The sequence below is a fragment of the Kwoniella dejecticola genome, chromosome 4 (assembly GCF_000512565.2).
Source record: "Kwoniella dejecticola CBS 10117 chromosome 4, complete sequence".
NCBI classification, from domain to species: Eukaryota; Fungi; Basidiomycota; class Tremellomycetes; order Tremellales; family Cryptococcaceae; genus Kwoniella; species Kwoniella dejecticola.
In genome coordinates this window covers 2155277-2167407 of record NC_089304.1, presented here as the reverse complement: position 1 = coordinate 2167407, position 12131 = coordinate 2155277, and the positions used below count along the sequence as shown (strand labels likewise).

At 49.3% G+C, this 12131-nt stretch overlaps 5 protein-coding genes across 5 annotated transcripts; 1 reads left to right on the top strand and 4 right to left on the bottom strand.

Moving 5' to 3' along the window:
* Positions 1-252: 252 nt before the first annotated feature.
* I303_104076 (uncharacterized protein) lies at positions 253-1398 on the top strand (the record flags this gene model as incomplete). The annotated part of the gene is made up of 2 exons (XM_018407405.1): positions 253-615; positions 682-1398. The coding sequence occupies 2 exons, from the start codon at positions 253-255 to the stop codon at positions 1396-1398; spliced, it is 1080 nt and encodes a 359-aa protein (XP_018264213.1).
* Positions 1399-1441: 43 nt separating this feature from the next.
* I303_104075 (uncharacterized protein) lies at positions 1442-3648 on the bottom strand (the record flags this gene model as incomplete). The annotated part of the gene is made up of 5 exons (XM_065968897.1): positions 1442-1592; positions 1667-2514; positions 2564-2895; positions 2955-3233; positions 3291-3648. The coding sequence occupies 5 exons, from the start codon at positions 3646-3648 to the stop codon at positions 1442-1444; spliced, it is 1968 nt and encodes a 655-aa protein (XP_065824969.1).
* A 492-nt stretch (positions 3649-4140) lies between these two features.
* Positions 4141-5441, bottom strand: I303_104074 (uncharacterized protein; the record flags this gene model as incomplete). The annotated part of the gene is made up of 3 exons (XM_018407403.1): positions 4141-4484; positions 4543-4990; positions 5049-5441. The coding sequence occupies 3 exons, from the start codon at positions 5439-5441 to the stop codon at positions 4141-4143; spliced, it is 1185 nt and encodes a 394-aa protein (XP_018264211.1).
* Positions 5442-6276: 835 nt separating this feature from the next.
* I303_104073 (uncharacterized protein) lies at positions 6277-9279 on the bottom strand (the record flags this gene model as incomplete). The annotated part of the gene is made up of 3 exons (XM_018407402.1): positions 6277-7249; positions 7316-8067; positions 8161-9279. 3 exons carry the CDS (start codon positions 9277-9279, stop codon positions 6277-6279), a joined length of 2844 nt encoding a protein of 947 aa, XP_018264210.1.
* A 459-nt stretch (positions 9280-9738) lies between these two features.
* On the bottom strand, positions 9739-11902 carry I303_104072 (uncharacterized protein; the record flags this gene model as incomplete). The annotated part of the gene is made up of 8 exons (XM_018407401.1): positions 9739-9782; positions 9855-9913; positions 9993-10062; positions 10130-10157; positions 10238-10419; positions 10522-10764; positions 10889-11428; positions 11554-11902. The coding sequence occupies 8 exons, from the start codon at positions 11900-11902 to the stop codon at positions 9739-9741; spliced, it is 1515 nt and encodes a 504-aa protein (XP_018264209.1).
* Positions 11903-12131: the final 229 nt, after the last annotated feature.

Here is a 12131-nt window from a genome sequence, read left to right as displayed (position 1 = left end):
AGCCGAAGTGTCGATAGCTCAGGGAAGGACATGTGAAGCGTCGGATCCGACCGACCGGACTTGCGCGATGTGCAGTGATCACGATATCCGGGTGGTTGCAGCAGGGATGACCACTCTGCACACCGTATATGTCAGAGTGTGTACGTTGATTCGCCCTCTCCAGTCATTATTAAAAATAAGACCGCCATAAGCTCATAAGCATATCACCATTCCTGCTGTCTGATTATACATTTTCAGCCAGTATTCTACAGAATGTCTCACTTGACGTCTCATCACACTCTCCCACCATTCCCGGAAGGCGAGAAGACGGCTCCGCTCGTATCTGTCTCCTTCGCCAAGCTGGAAAATAACGATGAAGATGCATCCGCGGCATTCTTTGAAGCGTGCAAGAAGCTGGGATTCTTCTATTTGGACTTCTTAGGATCAGAGCTCGGCGAGACCATCGTATCGGAGGCGGAAAAGCTCAACAAGGTGCAAAAGGAATTCTTCGCTCTGCCGAACGAGGTCAAGGATGTCTACGGCCGTCCGCACCTTCATCCATTCTACGCATATCGATACACTGAAACGGAAGGGAAAGACGAGAATGGAGCTCCTTTGAGGAATGCCAATTACAACGTGAGCGGGTTCTCCATTTATATTGTTTGTGTCCTGCTTCATGGCTGCGGCTGACTCGCTGCACAGCTACGCAAAGACGACATCTTAGGCCAGTGCGAACGACTAGCCTGTCATCCCCTAATTCTGGAACATCAAGATCTGTTCGAGAATTACGTTAGACATTGTCGGGCAGCTGTCAATGTCCTACTTGAACACCTGAACACCCATCTCCAGCTTCCTGCCGGCACTCTTGCCAATCTCCATCGAATCCACGAGCGATCAGGCGACCACGTCAGATTCACCCAGAATCAGCCTCACCAGTGGAATGAAGAGAGAGCTCGTCGAGCAGAGCATACCGACTTTGGATCTTTGACCGTCCTTTTCAACTGGCTCGGAGGGCTTCAGATCCGGACTCCCGACACGAACGAATGGGTCTATGTCAAACCGATCCCTGGATCATGCATCGTCAATCTCGGTGACGCCATGGTCAAATTCACGGCTGGTATCCTTCGGTCAAATATACACAGAGTCGTTCCTGCCCCCAGTACTCAAGCACACCTAACACGGAACAGTCTAGTATTCTTCACTCGACCCGAAGATGCGGTGATCCTCAAGCGATTGAAGGGCGGTATCATCGATGCTCAACCGCAGTCTGACGAGCCCGAGCAGGAAATGACAAGTCACGAATGGATTATGAAGAGAGGTACAGGTCAGATGCCAGGTATTTTCACCTCGAAAGGTTTCGAAGGAAGGGTGTATGACGCTCCTGCTCATGTAGTGCCGTCAGTCGGAATCCCGGCTTAGACCGAGTATTTCTACCTGCATGTTGTATTTTACCGCTAAACTACTATTGTACTTCCAGTCTGATCGCATCATACATGACTGAGATGCTGGTGGCATTGTAAGGCAGACTCAATACCATGTTGTTCGTCGCATTAGATTGAAGGTACGAAGTTGGGAAGGTGAACTTGTGGGCATTTTGGTAACAAGTGACTGCGCTTCGGATGGCACAGGAAGACGATCGGTAATATCTGCAGATAAGTCAGCAACGTTCGTCCAGATGACAACTCACGGTATGACCCAAGGTTCAAGCTCGTTGTCGTTGATGGCAACAACGAAGGGTAAATTGGAATACTTCGTCTTATTATTGAATACGTCCGTGTTACCAGCGGCAGTGGAGACACCGGCCATTTGGATGGTCAGGGTTGCATTGGACATATTCGCCAAATCCTGCTCTTGAAGATCAAAGGAGACTGTCCAATTGTTGATCGTAGGATCGGCGACAATCTCTGGTCGAGTCAAACTGCCCCCGAACACACTCCACTGAATATAATTGAAATCGTTTGCTTCGTCACTTTCCCCGATCTTGAAGTTGACCCCATTGGGGAAATCATTCACATAGTCATATGCGCCCCAGTATATCCTGTACTCAGGAGGGTGAAGAGGGTGATTGGGATCAGGATGATTACCATGTTTATATTCACCAGCAGATTTGTCGGGTACACCCAGTCGCCAGAGTTCGGTACCAGCAGATTCAGCATTCCAAGTAATCTGACCACTGTTGGTTTCTTGACCTGCTGTAATCATGATGCCCTCCTGAACGTAATCACCAAAGATATTATCGGCATAGATGGTCAATCGGTATTCTCCAGCTTTGATCCGGTCGATGCAAGCGGATCCATCAGATCCGACTTCGTACCAATATTGGTAAGCAGAGGTGTTGAAGACGTTGTCTTGATAATCATACCCTGGAGCTGATAAGATCGCAATGGTGTTGTTGGCTCCTTCGGGAAGCTGGATCTGAGCTTTCCATGATCCTCGTTGCGCAGAAGTGACGTATCCTGGAACGTGTCTTGCAATATCATCGTAGAATTGATGCGCGTAGGTGTTGTTGGCAAAGCTTTCTGCCTCTTCTTGCAGCTGAATTGCACTGTCAGCTTTGAAAAGCCCCAAGCTGATTAGAACTTACGTCTTGTAAGCTTCCGCCCACTGCCCCGTGGTTGAGGTGGAACACAGCAGGTCCCCAGGTTCTGTCGAATCCATCGGTGATGTTGGGAGTCTGATCTCCGTGGTGATTGGATTGAATGTAATTGTAAAGAAGACCATCGACCACTAGGTCAGAGTAAGTGGGACCGCCGAAGAAGGTATCTTTGGTGTTATAGATCGTCCAGGCGCCGATAGTCGAATTGTCCGGGGTATTGGTTCCATCTGCAAAGAGACCATGAACCGTGTGATATCGATAGGTGTCTGACATAGTGTACTTCGTGAAGTAGTCGGCGACATTCTCGACAAAGGGATCATCTGATTTAACTGTCAGCATTGATGCCCATTGGTTCTTGATCGGAAGGCTTGTAGCTCACTGGAACGGTTTCCGATGTACCATGTCGTATCCTGGACAAGCGTCGCAACTCCCAAATCCTTGCTGACATCGATAGCGGGGTTAGGTCTTGGTTGGGGAACGTAGAAGTCTTTCTTGGTACTCAGGTGAGTGAACAGGTAGCCATGGGGTCGGAATAACGTCCGTATGTCTTGCAAATCAGCGAGGAAAGGCACAGAAGAGTTGTGGTATGCGATCCGCGAGAAAGCATGTAAACTCGTTTCGGTTTCTCGGAGGAACCAGTATTGCTGGAAGACCTCGCCTGCGCATTCGTGTGAGCAGCGCGAAACATTCAGTACAGCTCGAAGCAATTACTTACCGACGATTCCCTCTGGTTGATTCTGGCTCATGATCATTCCACCGTACGCGATGCCGAAAGAATCCACTCCTTGAACTACAGAGTAATCTGCGGTAGCACCTGGCACATAGTTGTCCTGCTTGGGTGTCAGGATAGCATCCACGTATGGACCGATGGCACTAGTCGCATCGACTGGAGTACCGAGCAGATCTACCCCGTCGAAGATGACTTTCGTCATATAACTCGTAGTCTTGTTCATCACAAACAAGACGCGATCATTCTGGAGTGACAATGTCCCATTGGAGTCGGTCACATTCAGGAACGCCGTGACGACTGTTGATAGCCCTAGGAGGTAGAGTCCAAGCAGAGTAAACATCATTGTCGATTACTACCCAACGTCGACTGTTGGCTTGGCGAAAATTCATGACATCGTACTCCCGAGAGTCTACTTATATGTTGTTCAAGGCGAGTTTCGGGACATCTAATCAGACGAATTCCGAAAGAAGAAGCCGGGCCGGGTGCAGGTGTCATGGTCAGCAAAAACAGTAGAAAGGTCAGGTGATGAGATCAGTGACTCCTAGGAACGCTCGAAATGCTTAATTAAACGTTTTGTTGAGAGAGTAACAAGGATGCTGTTTCGTCAACATGCATATAATGATCGAAAAGGTGGAGGTTCTCTGGGCAAGGACTATAAATAAATGTCCAAGTGATGCTCTGAGCATGAGGGATTTTGCGCATGAGCATTATGCCGTGTGCCTGCATTTGAAGCGGAAAGACATTAAGCCGGATTTTTGGTTTCATCGCCCTTGCAGCATCAACGGTTGCATGTATCACATTGACAATACTCGAGTAATTGACGGTGAAAACAGCGCTACATGGAGTAAAGTACGAGAGCGTTGGGTCCTCCACAATTCTGCTTCTTGTTCCCGGCACATGTCATGGTGCACTGATTACTGTATTTGCTCAAGCTAGCTCCATTGGCGAGGGAGTTACCGCAGTAACATTCTTTCCCGTATTCGACAGCGGCGTAATTGAAGCCGGACGATCGACAATAGTAGGTGCACGTATCGACCGTCATACTGTCCGAAGTGAAGGAGGCGCCCGTTAAAGCACGACCAGCAACTTCAACGAGACAACCCTGTTTGTTGTATCCATTGGAGATGGTGGTCGAGGGCGCAAGGGAAGGGTTGGAGTAGACTTGCAGGACGTTGGAACCTATGCAAACAGATTAGCGTGTTGGTCTAGCCAGGATTGGATGACGATCAATGCTCACCACCACAATTCTCTCCCGGACCGCCTGAACAAGGCATGTTACAGGTAGTAGCTGTTTCTCCAGCTCCGTTTCTGAAAGCGTTGTCGCAATAGCATTCGCCTCCGTACTCCAAGCCGGCCATGGAGTAGCCCTTGGTCTTACAATAGTTGATACAGGTTGCGGTATTGATTATACCGGAGTAAGACCAGCCATCGAGCGCACGACCGGTCTTTCCTTCTTTGTAGCACCCGGTAGAGCTCCAGCCAGAAGGAAGACTGACGGTAGTGGAAGTGTAGTCGGCAGAGAGGGTAGCAGCGTTGTCCTTGGTAGAAACGTAGAGGGAAAGCGCTCCTGGACCACCGCACTTTCGACCAGAGTCACCGTTGCAGTTCATGATACATTGATCGCTCTTCGCGTTGAGGGAAGCGCCATTACCAAGGACGTTACCACAGTAGCATTCGCCGGAGAACTATGGTCCACTGGTCAGCGACAGTCTAGCGGCCGATTAAAAGGAGAATTGGACATACCTCCAGTCCGGCAAGCGGCATGTTGTAATTGTCACAATACTGAAGGCACTTTTCGACTGTCATACTGGACGAGGAGGTTGTAACCCAACTAAGAGCTCGGCCGGAAGTACCTTCAGCGATACATGCGGAAGGCGCTATAGCCCATCCAGCAGGTATAGTCCACGCGGCGGATGACTGAACAGCTGCCGCGGAAGAAGTACTAGAAGCCTTGGCGGATGAGACCGATGACGCGGACGCCGAAGGAGCAGCTGATGAGATTACGCTGGAAGATGCAGCGGATGAGCTGGCTGCGGCGGACGATGAGGAAGCCGCAGCAGTAACGGGAACGGCTGAGGCCGAGCCGATGAATGCCAAAGCGGCAACGAGAGAAGAGAGGGAGGAGAAAGAAACCATTATGAGGATGGTCGGTATGAGAGAATACTAGGGGTGGTCGGGGGGGAGGATTGGTCGACAAAGGTGTTTGGCAATGGACTGTTTGGTGTGCTTTCGAGATGGAGATGGGGAAAGGAATGCATGATCGCTTCTCCTGGTTAGCTGTTTATATATGCACGTTCTTTCGCCTCGAAAGTGCGATCCCCTAACTTTTTAGTAATTATACTAGAACGCCATGTCTGGTACCTTTCGGATCATCATGAAGATGCCGATCGCGACCATCAACCATCTACGGCGACGTTTCGCCTAATCGCCTGACATTCCTCTGCACAAGGAAGGGAGATGTCTCAGACAAATTGAATAAATGAACCTGAACCTGACCTTACACACGCGACAGGTGCCTCGCCGATCGCACACCTGCCATATTTTAGCCAATTCCGGCAATGGCACTTTCCTGATAATTGCTTTGACGATCCGATCACGTAAGCCGGCCTTTGCCCAGTACTCCAATTAATGGACTGTACAAGGGCGGCTCACTGCAGTCGCATGCAAGCCGTAGTCACCCCCGAGTTGCAGGTGTGACAGCTCGCTCCGGACGCTAGCAGCATTTGAATTGACGCGGATTGGTCCTCTATCTGGGTCAAATATGGCGGCCTAATCAGCGAGATGAGACCATTATCCGTGTACATCCGGATGTCATTTCATACTGGTTACAACAAGTCATCGTAGACTAGGAGCTTTCCGTTTCTATGTGGTACAACAAACAATCTTATACAATCAATTTTATGTAGGAGACCTTTACCTTTTGAAACGGAGGCGCAGCTGCTAAGCGCCGTGCAATGAGCTATCATCCTACCTAACTCAAAAGCAATGAGTCTGCGGGAGGGGTGGTATCGATATGAACTCCATCCACCTTTTCCTTCAGTTGTTCCACATTACGAGCTTGAGTCTCTTGGTGAACTTCACCTATGATGACTTGGATAGCCTTCAGGTCGTCTTGCCCTTTCACCAACCATCCGTCTAACGCTGCGCTGCCTTCCAGACCAATCGACTGGAGTCTTGGGTCCGACGACCCCAGACCAGTCAATGCATATATTTTGCAAGGCACCAATCGCAGTTCTTCACTTATACTCCTCATCTGTTGCGCAGCAGTGATGCCGTCCATGACAGGCATTGATACATCCGTGATGACTAGATGCGGGTGAAAAGTCCTGAAGATTTCGACGGCTTCTTTACCGTCGGAAGCCTGGACGCAGTCGACCAGCGTTTTACCACGCTGTATTGACTTGGTGAGTAGCATTCGGCATATACGGTTATCGTCCACCACCATGACCTTCAGAACATCGCTGTTCGGTGTCGTGAGTGATTGGCTTTCCGGCCGACGTGTCGATCCTGTCTCTGTTTTTGATGATGCCTCTACTTTTTGGGCAGCTACATCGATCGATAACCGAGGCACGACTGCCTTCTCGCAAGACATTCTGGAAAGAGCAGCGTTTGCCCTAAGATCGGCGTCGTTATTGACGAATTTGATAGGCAAGATAGCTTCGAAGGTCGTGCCTTTCCCGATGGATGATCGAAGCGAGAAAGTACCTCCCATACTGTTGACCAGGTTCTTGGTTATATACAAGCCTAACCCAGCACCGGGACTGTGCATGTCCTGTTTCGTGAATGGCTCTAGCAGCCTGGGTAACACCTTTTCTTCGATTCCGATACCCGTATCTGTGATTCTTGCGATGAGAGTGGTCGAGTTGTCTGAGGTGGAAAGGGAAACAGTGATTGAACCCTTCTTACAGAACTTCATAGAATTGGTTATACCATTTATGAGGATTCTAGTAACTTTTTCTGTCAGCGGTCTTGCGTAGCGGATCACGCAGCATCGATAGGACTTGACTTACCGGTTGAATCTCGCTTCGTCAATGCTAGCTATCCAGTCCCGTTCTTCATGTTCAATTGTTATGATCGATCTGAGCTCTAGGTCATCTGATCGCGTCAGACACATCCGTATAGCCTCCTTGGCCAGCTTCAGGAGATCTACCCTGACTTCGCGCAGGATACTGGTCTTCTTCTTGAAACCTGGGTCAAAGTCCAGAACGTCATCTAAGATTCTATGAAGCGCTTGTCCACTGTTCTCGACTACACTCAACAACGAGCGGAGGTTGTCCCAATCTTGATCTTTGATTGCCGAACGAGCCAAAGTCAAGCCCGAAAGAATGCTGTGCATGGGAGTCCTCAGCTCGTGGGAGATCGAGGACAAAAAGGCTGTCTTCGCTGTGTCCGCCTCCATCACACGACTTTGCACGGCTTTGGCCAAGAGGATTGATCCCATGCTCCGCGTTATGTTCACACTTGCTTGAGAAATTTTTTCTTCTCGAGAGATGGCGATGATGACGAAGGAGGGTTGTTCAAGGGTGAAAAACGGCATAACAAGGTGTGATCTGATGCCAGCGGGTAGAGAATCTTGCAATGCTGACGATGATAAGCGCGAGAAGGTGAAGCTCGAGTGCGATTCGTTGAGATATCGCGTGAGGTCCGAAGCTGTCGGAGGCGAGTCCCACGTGAAGCCTTGTCGAGGTGCGGCGGCTATTGTGTGAACAGGATGAGAGGATGAAGGGTCGATAGCATATTCCGATTTAGACGTGTTGTTTGCCTGCAGATTCACCCGCGGTCAGTATACCCGTGTGTCGCAATGTCGTTGACGATGAATGGTGAATCACAAGAATGGAGACTGAGGACGACTCACCCTATATCGTAGACTTCTGATGTCCAGCATGATGATACCTTCCACCTCTTCACAAAGAATGACGGTCTTTTCTAAAGCCGATTGTGCCAGATCACCATATACCGACGTCATATCACCAGCTAAAATAACACCTTTCTTGAATCGATCGGCTTCGAAGGCTGAATCCGACATTGCTGCTTGATCTCCGACAAAGGCTTCATCAATGAGTTCCGTGATCGCGCGGCGGGTTTTCGCTTCCCTAGTCCGTGTATGTCCTTCCCAAGTAGCCCGCAGCTGCGTCTCCAGCATCTTCGTAACGTTTCTAACGACCATCTCTTGCTGAGCGGCCATCTCCAGTAAAGGAGTGTGCAGGTAGAGAATGTTCAGCGCTCCTATACTGACTTGTTCTGGGTTTCCATCTGACCGCGGCGTATTGTTGAGGGGATCTAACTCCAGTGACACCGGACTGCCTATATAACTCTTCACCCCGGCCATACCATACGGATTCGATCTAAATCTCCAATCATCGTCTAAGTTGGCGATGAACATGATCTTGCGATCTAACAATATCGAGTGACCGCATAAAGAGGTTTCCGGCGCGACCCACATTCCACGATGTAACCCAAATTCGCTGAGAAAATGCTGGGGTCCAGCTACAGCAACGAAATTTTGGATGGCGTTGCTGAAGAGGGTAAAAGTGACTACACACCCGGAGAAGAAAGCCGCCGTCAAGTCGACCGCCGATTGGATGTTACCCGCTTGGACAGGTCCATTCAAGTCATATTCTAGGATGATTTTCTCCCGGAGTGATTCCTGTGGAGAACGGGGTGGAGGAAGAAAGTCTTTTTCCGCGCAGTACCGGTGTATCCGACTTGCTATCTTCCTGGTGATGACAGGGGACGAGTACACGTTGGAAGTTGGGTCTGTACGATGAGATGCCCAGTCATCCTCACTTTCATCAGAACCACCTTCTAACTTTCCACAATCCGGATCCTGAAGGTAACGGGGCATGTCTAATATACCGTCTGATTGCCACTCGCCTCGGGCGTAGGATGTAAGAAAAGCAGTCCATTCTTGGAACGGAGCGGGAGGTTCTTGCTCACCATCCGAGAGGTCATCGACCACCGGAAGCGGACTCATTGTGAGATGCTGCGAAGAAGGAGAGTGGAATTGTTGTTGCCGATGTAGTCCGAGAGATTCGGAAGCCGCGTGATAGCATCTAGTATGATACTCAAGATTGACCGCCTTGACACCTTAGATTGATCGGTCTGAGTTTCACTACTGATACTTCGCGTTTGAGAAGAGATGACATGCATTGTTGAAGCATGTTAACGGATTTTCCTCGTTGATCATCTACACGTAATAGTCAGGAGATTCCAGCTCTCGAGTAAAGATATGAGGGTTCATGAACTGTACCTCTACCAAAAGTGGCAATATTGCGAATGGGAACGGGATCGGTGTTTGAGCGATTCGGCAGTTCAAGGGGTTCGACGAACTCTCGGTTCGGCAGGATTCTGATAATAGAAACGAACATTGAAATTTGTGTGCCGCACAATTGACAATACATATGCATCTTAAATGGTCAATGGTCAACAAGGCTCAATCCCGGACAGTATATGTACATCTAGCTCGAACACGACGACCTGAGAGCGGAAAGCAATTGGGATTCAGTAATCAATGGGATGAAACAAGGTGTCGATGAGTGAAAGACTCACCACGCATGTAGAATACGAACGGCACCGGCGTCAATGCCAGACCCATAAATGCGAATAGACTGATGATTCAGAGACAGATCAGCAGCGGCTTCGCAATCGCCATCTACCCAATTTTCATGAGTTGAGTCAGACACTCACGATGTAGCCCATTGGTCGCCGAGCGATTCATAGGCTTTGGGGAAAGCAAGTGCAACCAAACCTGCAACAGCTGGATGAAGTATTTAGTCAGTATGCTATGTCCGAAGGCAAACTATGTAACGGATGGCAAAGCTTACCATAACGTATCAAAGTTGAACCGGCAAGCTGGGTCAAAGAACGGACATATGCCAGATCAGCGCCGAATATCATGTGGAGTGATAGTCAAGAGCCTGACCTTTACTCACCGCAGAGGCAGCATAAGGACCATAAGCATCTATCAGATACTGTGTCGCCCCTTGAAAGATGGCTAGCAGACCGATTCCGAAGATGACGCCCGACATCAACGGTACCCAGACGTTGAATTGAGGTCCAGATGTCCATGCTAGCCAAAACATTCCAGCGGGGAACAGGACTGCGCAGACCATGACTGTGAGACGTGCCAAGTGGTCAGTCAACCTTCATGCGGTCCGCCAATCCTGTATGGTGCATGGTGTATGGCGCACGAAGTAGGGGGGAGTTGTAGACTCACGAGGAACCAATCTTTCCTCCGGTTCAACTTTGCCTTCATGTATCCCTCGCCGAGTGACACCTGCCTTTGCATCTAATGCTAATTTCTTGTACCTGATATAATGGAAGACGTTGATGACCATCAAGATGAAGAACCCGACCATCACGGGTATGAATGCCAAGCCGACATTCCGCGAGGTGAAGCCGTGTTTGAGGAAGATGATGGGGTAGGCGGTGAAGAAGCCGTATAAGACGATGTAGACGACTAAAGAAGGGGAGGTTTCGTCGTTGTATTAGTATTCTGGTCCATAATGAGAAGGGAGGAATTAACGTGCCGGGGGTTTGCGAAGGGTAAAGAGAAGCGTTAGAAGGGATACGATGTGACTCACTCGAGAGGTATATGACGAATAACTGGATAATCGGTTCGCGACTGATCAAAACGAACGGTCTTTGCAGATACTTGACCGTCAATTTATGTATATCCTGATCCTCTATCGGGGCTCTCCAGACGTCTTCTCCGGTGGTCAAGCGATATTGGACGGCCTTGTATTTGATCAAGGCAGGAGCCAGTGTCTCAGGCATGAAGAAGAAACACATCAGAAATGCCAGTCCATTCCATATGGCGCAAACCCAATAACACCATCTCCAACCGTACCCCTCAGCCTGCGAAACAAACCCCCCGATAATTGGCCCCAGAGTTGGTCCGGCGAATCCAGCAGTGGTGAAGAGCGGTAAGGCGATAGTACGTAGCACCGGATCACCGATATCGTTGAGCGTCCCACCTGAATTAGAGAGTGGTGCGGAGGACCAGAACCCGGCGATCAATCGAAGGATCAATAATCCGGGAACGTTTGGTGCGAGGGCGGAAGCGACTTCGAATAGGGTTGCGAGGACGATTGACATTAGATAGATGGGTAGTCTTCCGTATACTGCGCAAATGTTAGATTATTAGATTAGTTCTGTGTCGATCTATATCTCATTGACCCATTGACCCCTTTGAAATGAATAGAAATCTCCGATCAAAAGATAATATGACATATCAGCTGCAACTCACGTTCAGATAACGGAGCCATAGGCATCGCCCCAAGACCCATCCCAACCAAGAACAACCCCGTACTAGCCGTCGCAGCGATCGTACCGCATCCAAACTCTTTCATCATCCCATCTTCAGCCGACGACGAGACCGAACTCGCAAACGTTAAAGAGAGCGTCAAGAACGATAATTGTCCGATCACGAAGGTCTTGTACCACACCGACCAATTTTTGGGATTCCGCTTATCATTCTCCTCGAAGTCCAAATATATCTTGATATGCCGAGGTCGTTCCAGGTCTTTCTCGTGTAGGGGTTGGTGAGTCGGTTTTTTACTTGGGGTGAATGATTTGTATTGAGAATAGGCTTCCATCGTATGATGCTAAGCAGTCTTTTGCAACGGAGAAAGCCGATCGAGCTCTGTAATATATACGGGTTCTGGCTATATCTTCATGGCCAGCCTGTTCTTCCTCCCAGACCTTTTGAGCTGTATGATGATTTATCCAGAGGAATAATCGAAGAGTGAAGATGGGTTATAGGAATATCATGCTGCTTGATAAACCGACCGACCATTCACCTGGAATCGATGGTGGATGAGTCGG